The 10,000-nt window shown below is 41.7% G+C and overlaps 1 protein-coding gene across 5 annotated transcripts in view; it reads left to right on the forward strand.

The window, feature by feature from the left end:
• LOC138022878 (receptor-type tyrosine-protein phosphatase S-like) overlaps positions 1-10,000 on the forward strand; it is a 199,015-nt gene that overhangs the window by 55,318 nt on the left and 133,697 nt on the right. The window contains exons 20-32 of one of the 5 annotated variants that reach the window (XM_068869870.1): positions 142-281; positions 760-914; positions 1,912-1,999; positions 3,221-3,297; positions 3,812-3,851; positions 3,939-4,036; positions 4,293-4,409; positions 5,405-5,559; positions 6,492-6,627; positions 7,150-7,299; positions 7,589-7,691; positions 9,024-9,088; positions 9,450-9,584. The exons of 3 other annotated variants lie outside the window; for them this stretch is intronic. In XM_068869870.1, the coding sequence (XP_068725971.1) occupies positions 142-281; positions 760-914; positions 1,912-1,999; positions 3,221-3,297; positions 3,812-3,851; positions 3,939-4,036; positions 4,293-4,409; positions 5,405-5,559; positions 6,492-6,627; positions 7,150-7,299; positions 7,589-7,691; positions 9,024-9,088; positions 9,450-9,584 (1,459 nt within the window). The remainder of the gene's footprint in view (positions 1-141; positions 282-759; positions 915-1,911; positions 2,000-3,220; positions 3,298-3,811; positions 3,852-3,938; positions 4,037-4,292; positions 4,410-5,404; positions 5,560-6,491; positions 6,628-7,149; positions 7,300-7,588; positions 7,692-9,023; positions 9,089-9,449; positions 9,585-10,000) is intronic. One more of the 5 variants, XM_068869871.1, reaches the window with a different exon arrangement.

The following is a 10,000-nucleotide window of genomic DNA, read 5'->3' on the forward strand; positions in this document are numbered from 1 at the left end:
CGGCTGCATGTATTTAGGTTGGGACTTAATATTATCAATTTGGCACACGAATTTAGTGAAATTTATTGAAAGAAAATGTTATAAATCCTGGCTGGATTGCGATTAAAAAACCGAAAAAGTGATGATGAATAATTTTCGCAGGCGCCGTCGCCAAGATCAACGCAGTTCAAAAACAAATGAATCACATCTAATGACACAGGCCAGTTTTAATGACGCTTATGACACTGTGCGACCCGATGGTGGAGGTTCACGACCGCGTCCCCCCAGTGAGGAGGAGCCAGGTGTGTATTTGTCATGTTTACAAATTTTACTCCCGCTGTCAGTTCACAGGCCACTCGCGCCAAAGTTCAACATAATATTAGCCAACCAAAAGGCTGATACGACAATTTTTCACTAGTGAAAAAAAAATTGTTCGCCCAAGCAAAAGGCCGACACTACAATTTTTCACTAGTGAAAACATCGTATGTCATTTTTATTTCATCACGGAATTGTACGTAAATGTCTTTACTTATGTACTTAACGGTTGATCCCAATAGAACACGACCTAAATCTCTCCATTTTTTGAACTGGTATTCGTCTGGTAAGTCATGCAGTAGGATAGTGCCAAAGATAAAATGATGAGCACTCGTGAAAGACTCTATCTGCATGAAATATCGCGCCCAGTTTATGAATTTTATGCTTGTGAAAGACGCCTTTTTAATATCCAATAAATTAATGCTTGATTATTTTCTAAAGTAACTTAACTCTGTGCTCTGTAAGGTGAGACAGTGGAGGCAACAGCTGATCCTATATACGGCAACACCGCAGCTGATGATTTGGATGATAAACCCAAGCCAATCCCTGTCAGTCAGTTCTCAGAATATGTCACTCAGTTGAAGAGAGAAAAGAACGCAGGATTTGCCAAACAGTACAAGGTAATCAAGTGAAGCTATGATCGTCGCAGTTGTGAACGCAATTTAAGCAATTGCGTAGAGAAGCCTGAAAAATTAAGGACTTCAACGGGGTTTGAACCCGTTACCTCGCGATAACGGTGCGACGCTCTAACCAAATAAACTATGAAGTCACTGACGTTGGAAGTTGGTCGTTTCTTGTAATAAACTTGTTTGGTCCATTTACTAGCTTGTAATACACCCGTCATTTGAATTAGATGACTATTCATAGTAATGATTACTTTTTCGAAGTCTCAGTCTTATTTTGCTGGGCACAAGTGCTCTACTAAATCACATGAAGTGAAATCAGATTAGTCAGGTGTTGGTTTTTGATGAGAGGGCAAAACCGGTGAAGGCAGAGTAAAATCTCTCGGGGCAGAGAACATAGGCAACAAACTCAACCCTGTTATGCCACTGATTAAGTGAATCGAACCCGGGACACTTTTGTGGAAAGCGAGTGCTATCACCACTGCGCCAAGCTATCTCCTCCAATCCACGTTGTTGAACGTTTGTTCGTCATCATTAACAGTTTTCTCTGTTATCCGCAGTGCACGTGAGGAGATGGATGCAGTCAGCTCATTAGGCAGGAACTATGTCAGTGTCAGTCAGTCAATCATTTGATGAATCACCCAACTAGCTTATTAGTCAGTCAACTAGTCAGTCAGTTGGCCAGCAGGCCAATCAGTAAGTCAATCAGTCAGTCAAGACATCAATCAATCATCCAATCAATCAATGAGTCGGTCATTCAGTCAAATGGTGAATTAGTCTGTCATTCAGAAGATAGGTCAGTCGATCAGTTTGTCAGTAAGTCAGGGAGTCTGACAGTCAGTATTTCAGTCAATAGGACAGCGAGGCAGTCTTTCTTTTCCTTAATTTTTAGTAACTAAGAAAGTGAATCAGTTCGCAAGGCAATGAAATCAAGAAAAATTAGGTAATCCCTCGTTCCTTCATTGTTTACATATTTAACTTTCTATATTCGTAGCTTCTTGCACAAGGTCAGCAGTTCTCTTGGGATGATGCTAAGAAACCAGGAAACAAGAATAAAAATAGATACGCAAATATCATCGCATGTAAGTGGACCATTTTTATAACGCGCTGCTGATTCAGCTGCTGATTCAGCTAAGGACCACATTTATTATAGAAGCAAAACTGAAGCGTGACACTGGCCTCTTGGAACTCTCTTTATCTTCATGTCAAATTTACTACCCTCAGTTGAAGACTTTCGATCTGCCATTGAAAGCTTAGAATGTGATTGTGACTGCTGGCCGTACTGCAGAATATGGCCCGCTAGTTAGGCCAATCAGACCGCGCGTACTATCTGAGAGATATAATTATTCACCTTTATCGACTCGTTAGATAAAACCAGAAACCCATAAGGGTTGAAACGTGTAACGGCCCCTTGTGTGCTGGGAAACAAGGTTCTGAATATTCGATTTGCTAAGTACCATATTTGGAACAACAAGAGCGAGGGGTTTCCAAATATGGTACTTAGCACTGAAACATTCAACCAATCAGTTCGCACTGAATATTCGGAAGCTGTGAACGCGCTTTACACGTTTCAACCCTTATGGGTTTCTGATAAAACCTAATTTTCGTGTTAAACTGTGATGTTAATGAGGAGTGGATGTGAAATCATAGGCAAAAGAACCGTATTAATTTTGTAGGTCATTGTACCACAGTAGAAACCATGCTCCATTGGCTTCGGATAAAGTGGCTGGGTTGTCCATTTGACCATATGGCCTCAGTTGTTCAGAAGGTGCATAACGCTGTCCACTGACTAACTTGTTTTTTATTATTTGGAAAGCGTAATTGAATATGTAAAAAGAAAATACGCTACGCTATATAAATTCATTATATCAATTCATTATCATCTACGCAGCTATTTTGTAGGCTTGTCCCTCCCCCCCAGTACTCACTGCACATCCGAAAAATTGTCACTTTCAGTGTGACACCCTTCCCCCCCCCCCCTCCCTCCTTTTGAAAATCGTAGCTACGCCCCTCTGAAAGTGAATATTGGCTGGATATTATTTATTTTGCGGGTTGATAGCGTTACCCACCTTCTGAACATCCCAAGTTGGAATGGCGAAAAGTGGACGGGTATGGAGGCCTTTATAGATTACGCGACCAGAGTTAATGATTCTACCAGCCATTTGTTTCCGGTCTGTAGAGCATTGAGCGTTCCTGATCAGGAAGTTGAGACAAACTTGTCAAGTCATAAATTCTGATTGATGAGATTACTTTACGTAACTGATATTATTGCTTGATTTGTGATCATGTTTTCTTGTTTTTAGATGACCATTCACGAGTTACCCTTCCCATCATTGACGGCTCCGAAAACTCTGACTATATAAACGCAAGTTATCTTCATGTACGTATTCTTATTTGATTATTTTTTGTTTGAAAAAATTCGAAGGTGCCCAGTTCAGTCATATTATTTTGATTAGCTTGAAGTTGGCGATGTTAGGTTGCAATCCGAAGTTCCCGGTTTCAAATTCCTCTCCGACAACAAGCTGAGTTTGTTCTGGGTTGTCCAAGTTCAACAGCTCGGCCGCCCTTGTTAAAGAGCCTACTGGTCTGATTCCGTTCAGTTGGGATTCTGGAAGATTTGTCATTTCTTTGTTTCATTTGCCATGGATAGTTCCTGAAGGGACCAGTCAATTAAGTACTCATTCTCTCTCTTGATGTTTGTGGAAAAACTGACGTGAGATGGGGAACTACTTAGTAGGGTGGGGATCTGGGGTGTACCTAGGCGAGGGGTACAGGGGTGCATCCCCTCCCCTCCCTCTTCCTCCCTTCCTTGAGAAAAATCCTGGATCCGATCCCGAGGATTAACACCAATGAAAGATATTAAACACACTTGTGAATCTCGATGTAATTTTCAGGGTTATGATGGCACTCCGAAAACCTATATTGCTTGTCAAGGTAATTTATGTCATTAGTAGTTTGCTTTGTACATTTTGTTTTACGTTTGTGTGTATTTAGTTTTGTTGATAAATTTGAATCGCACAGGCCCAGTCCCTGGCACTTACCAAGACTTCTGGCGAATGATTTGGCAAGAAAATGCCACAACGATTGTGATGCTTACAAGACTTGTTGAACATGGGCGGGTAAGAGAAGTCTGATTCTTACTGCAATTCTCGCCCGTTAAACAGTGTTTAAGTGTTGGGAATTGAGTTTAGAGTACAAATCGAGCAAAGCTCGAAGATGAGATAAGCGTTTCTTAAAATGCGATCGTCTTTTCTCAGTTCGAGTTTAAATTATTACCATTTTGGATGCCAGTTAAGGTACCTCTCGCTGTATCAAATCTTATTACTATTTAGTTTTTTCAGTTGTCTTGATGTTTTACATTTTCTTGGTTTATAGACGAAGTGTCATCAGTATTGGCCAGAGAAATCAGAGAGTTACCATGACGTCATTGTCAAAAACCACAAAACAGAAACCTTTGCTGACTACGCCATTCGCACATTTACACTCAGCAAGGTAAAATAGCTGATAGCAATCCTGTTTAGCATGATAAGCAGCACTACCTGCAAGAAAGCACATTTCAGTGGCTTTTATTTGAATGGTTACACTTGAGGATTTCACCCGGACTCAAAAGTTAGTTCCACCTTGTACAGCATAGTAAACAGCACCACAGGAAAGTACTGCTCAGTAGCTGTTATTTTAATGGCCACACTATAGGATTACAGCCACAGAGTCAAGAGATAGAACTACCTCGTACAGCATAATAAACAGCACCACATTTAAGTACTGCTCAGTAGCTTTCATTTGAATGGTCACACTTTTGGATTTCAACCTTGTACAGCATAATAAATGGCACCGCAGGAAAGTACTGCTCAGGAAAGTACTACTACTTCGTTTGAATAGTCACACTTTTGGATTTCACCCACAGACTCAAAAGATAGAACCACCTTGTACAGCGTACAAACAGCACCACAGGAAAGTACTGCTCAGTAGCTTTCATTTGAATGGTCACACTTTAGGATTTCAACCACAGACTCAAAAGATAGAACCACCTTGTACATCATAATAAACAGCACCACAGGAAAGTACTGCTAAGTAGCTTTAATTTGAATGGTCACACTTTAGGATTACACCCATAGACTCAAAAGATAGAACCACCTTGTACATCATAATAAACAGCACCACATTTAAGTACTGCTCAGTAGCTTTCATTTGAATGGTCACACTTTAGGATTTCACCCACAGACTCAAAAGATAGAACCACCTTGTACAGCATAACAAACAACACCACAGGAAAGTACTGCTCAGTAGCTTTCATTTGAATGGTCACACTTTTGGATTTCAACCACAGACTCAAAAGATAGAAGCACCTTGTACAGCGTACAAACAGCACCACAGGAAAGTACTGCTCATTTGAATGGAAACAACTTTTGGTGTTTTTAGAGAGTATGTGTTGATCAAAGTGATTGTTTCCTACGTGATATTTTGTACGCATTTTTTATTTTTACCAGAAGGGGTCAGAGGACAAGCGTCAAGTCCAACAGTTTCACTTCCTTGTTTGGCCTGACAAAGGTGTTCCGCGTCACGCTACAGCTGTTCTTGGTCTTCGACGAAAAGTTCGCATGAAACACCATGACAGCAGAACACCTCTGGTCGTCCACTGCAGGTATATTCTCTTGACATCACCAGCACCCAGGCCTGCTAGTTGGACAGATTCGTCTGGGATGTCGCGATAATGACTGTATGATTGTATGATAAACGTCTCTAAGTTGCCCCTTTCAGCCATTTCTCATCTGCTCATCTCGGCATAACTAACATCCAGGCCCAGGTTGCTTGAACTCTTCGACAAAATTTTGGAAAAATGGCCTACGTTTTCAAAAGCTTTCTGACCAACTCTCACTTGCGCGTTGGATGACATAGCCTCCTTAACCAATCGTTAACTCTAACCATGCTTCTAGTGACTCGGCCCAGACAGGCGAGGCACAAGTCTCAAGTACCCGCGGCCCGTCTCTTTCCCCAACCAGAACCTAACCATAACCCGAGCTCTAACCTGAATCGTAGTTTGCAAATGGATAGTTGACAGTCTTACATAAAGGGAAATTTTGTGTTGTCCAACGTAATACACGCACATCTCATTATACCGCAATCCCGGACAAAATTGCAATCATATGCGCAGATTCTCAACACATTTATTACTTGACCAAGTTGTCTTTTCTTGACAGATAAAGGACTTGGTTTTGACCAAGAGAAGCGACGCTTCTCTTTGTTCGTTGTGCGTGACGTAAAAAGCAAGGGACACGTCGATGTCTGCATATTTAGTGCTTCGTTTACACTCCACATGGCCTTTTTTGCTCACCCGTTATGTGTTCGTGTGTATCACACTCGAGGAACTAAGCTAAATTAGGGCGACTGCTTGTTTAACGTGGTGTGAGTAAGCTGAAAACGAAAGCAGTAAGTGTTGGTATTTATCCACAGGCGTGTCTGGCTAATAGACGTTGTCGTTTTCAACAAAGTGCTAGACTTTCGGTTGTTCGTGCATGGTCTTCAGTTCTCGTTTCTCAAGTTCGCCATCGGTCAGTTTTTCCCTTTCTTTTGTAGTGCTGGAGTCGGACGAACTGGCGCCTTTATAGTAATTGATGCCATGTTGGAGAGCATAAAGAAGAAGAAAGTCGTTGATGTGTTCAACTATGTTCAGCTCTTGCGTAACAACCGAATCTCTATGGTCCAAACAGAGGTAAATATCTTCCCGTGTCGTGTAATTGCTTTGTGACGAAATGATAACGGAGTAAGTTTAACAGTGAGAAACAAATACAGTTCAAATGACAGTGACAAACAAATACAGTTGAACACAACTAGGCATTGCATTCTCGTATCATTTGCAAACTCATTGAAACGTGTGACATGTTACACGAATTGTGATAGGCAACGTTAAGAAGCACATAATTATAACAGCTGTGAAGTCACACTAATTCTAATAGTCTGGAGCAAGGTCTCTAGCATTAGAGGTCATCCTCTGTTGTTTCTTTGTGGCTCGTCGCTGACGTTTTGACTGAAGCTTATTTTTGTAAAGAAAAAGCCGAGAAAATGTCCCGAATGATGTTGAGAAGTAATGGTCAGAGTTATTACTGGTAAATTTGAATTGACAGTTCAGGCAACGATTATGACAAAGGAATGAATCTGGATGGTATGCGTAGTGTAGTAGTCGATTTTGTTGATTTTTCTTGTTTTATTTCCTAATGCAAGTACCATGTTTTAGGAACAATACGGTTTCATTTACATGGCGTTGCTCGAGTCAGTAACTTGTGGTAACACAGAAATCGCTGCGCACGACATTCGCATTGCTGTGAAGAAACTGGCAGCCGTTAACCCCAAGACCAAGACGTCAGGCTTGGGTTCTGAATATCAGGTAGGTATAGAGAATACATCAAAATACGAAGAACACAGAAACGCTGTTGTTTGTTTGTGTGCAATAAGTTATGTATTGCGTGCGCAAGAAACGGAGTATTGACGCCGCACGTATTCTTAGGTTCACTGGAAGTTTCTGTCAGTGAGCGAGTGGGTAAGCACGTAGTGGCTGATAATGTACAGCGGCTGTAATTTGGTGACCTGTAGTTTGACAGTCTTCTGTGGTCTGCATCAGTTAATTTCTTTGGCCTAGAAGTATCTTAAATGCGTTGATTGCTGTCCGTTTTCAGCGGTTGGACCTCATTACTGCCGATGATGTCACTGACATTGAAGATGACATTGGTCGAAAACACGAGAATGCTTCCAAGAACAGGTTCCCGGACATAATCCCACGTAAGAAATCTTTTAATGGATTGGTTCCAGTAGAAACGTACTTTACAGCGCTCTTGATAGCACGAACATTGAGGCGAGAGCAGAAAATTGGAAGACAGGAGCGGAAAGAAACAAGGGACAACAACCCAATCCCACCCACCCTTCTTATTTTTGATCTCACAGCAGTTTTCGCACACCCAGAATCGGGAACATCTCGTTGCAGTTCGTCGCCGGCATGGACTGAAACGCTTTCTGCACAAGCTGTGGATTGCATTTTCTGTCTTCATCGAGACTTAGTTTGTTTAACGACTCTTAAGAAGCTCCTCAAAGAACAAAATTTGCAACAGCCGGAATTGACTATATATATGTCGCATTCAGGGTCGGCGTTGTAAATACACTTGGGACCTTTCGATTCTAGGACGAGGACGAGAACGAGTACGAGATTTGACTGCCTGTTTGTAGCGAAAATACTTGCTATGTATATAACCCGGACGATTAATTAATCGAACTCTTTGTTAGCACCATAGGTTGCTCAGTTATTCTTATTACTGGTAACTGAGCCTTTTCCTTATCGAAAAATGCGAAAACTACAACCGTGACTACTAAAATGACGACGGTATCACGTTTTTCCCGCCAAAATGACGCTGGTTTGCGCGCGCTCACTGCCAGGTGATCTGGTGAATCTCTGGTGACGTAATTTGGACGACTGGAACGAAAAAATATAACGCCGTATCCCACAACCGCGCGCGGCCTTAGGTGTTGTTTCCAAACTCCTTGCAGTATTTCCATCGTTAAAACTCAACAGATCATTCCGTGTCTACATTTCCTGTTACTGAATGAACATTCAAGTAGACCCGGCGAGATCTAACCTCGCTTCTGCCATGTTGAATTCGAATATAAGGCCGCGCGCAGTTTTGGGATACGGCGTTAAGATTTTTCTCCCCATTCCTCCGAGTAACGTCACCAGATCACCTGGTGTTGTTCTATGAGAAAATCACGCTCTCGAAAGCTCTCTACGAGGGAGCTCAAGGCCGAGTCGTTTTTGAGCTATGGACGGCAACCGGCAAATTGTCAACCACAAAATCGTATTGCTAAGTAATTCACCATAAGAGAACATTAGTTTGAAAATCTCGGAGAGATTACGGTTCTGGAATACGAAATGTTCCCTCCCGTTTTACGTCAGTGGCTCAAAAATGTCACGTGCTCAAGCTCCTTAAACGCGCGCCTTTTTTTAGATGCGGACGGCAACCGAAAGTGAGCTGTTTTCCTGGTTGCCGTCAGCGTCTCAAAAACGCAAGAGCTTAAGCTCCCCATTGAATGCTATGTTTTTACACCACTTTGTTTGTATTTCAGTGAATGGATCTAGAGTGGTCCTTAAGGATGGCAGGAGCGACTATATCAACGCTGCCTTTGTTGACGTAAGCCTAATGTGATTGTTTGTATTTCGTCTTCCATAGCATGGCCGATAATCGAGAGGCGGAAGTTTATTTTCGCATTTCTCATGGCGGTAGCTTTTAAGGCAACTTAAAACAACAAAAGACCTCACTTCTGGTTTCCTATTGGCTGTTCAGTACCAAATGTTTTGGTGGAAATAAAATAAGGCAACACTTTTTGTCAAGTCATCTTATTAATTTAATTGAAACTGAAAAGCAACTCGCTTGATTATTTACGCAAGAGCATTCCGAACTTTATACCATTGCGAAGTTGAAAGTCGTTCTTTTGGGCGTGAAAAAGGTGTTGCAATTAGGTTGTTGAATTGCTTTTTGCATTTTACTTCAGACCTTCAGAGAGCGGAATTCATATATTATGACGCAAGCTCCATTGGACAACACTATTGAGGATTTCTGGAAGATGATTTGGGACTACGACGTTGGAACAATTGTCACGTTGAACGAGCCAAAAGAACGAGGGCAGGTATAACGCATTTTCATTGGAATTATTCTGAACTATTTTCATTTTCTTTCAACAATTCTCTTCACGACAGAACAACCTCTCTTCGAGAGGCCTTAGTTATCGCATCCTTATCTCAAAGTGCCGCAAATGAAACACAGAGACAGATACTTGAAACTGTGCCTCTTTTTGTGAAAGAATTGAAAAGGTGTATCCGACATCGCTTTTGTTCCTCAAACTTTTCCCATTGACCCCTGGTATTCTCCCTTACCAACATCTACGCATGCTCGTTATTTCATCGTTTAGTTTTCGTTACGCGAAATATGACCGACAAACATTTATCGCGAGCCTTTCCAGGAACGCTCGCCAGAGCCAAGTTTTGAAGTGCGCATTAAATACCAGAAAATAGTGCCAAACTCACCTCAGGCAATCATTTCCCG

This window comes from Montipora capricornis, chromosome 11, assembly GCF_036669925.1.
Source record: "Montipora capricornis isolate CH-2021 chromosome 11, ASM3666992v2, whole genome shotgun sequence".
In the NCBI taxonomy this organism is placed as follows: domain Eukaryota; kingdom Metazoa; phylum Cnidaria; class Anthozoa; order Scleractinia; family Acroporidae; genus Montipora; species Montipora capricornis.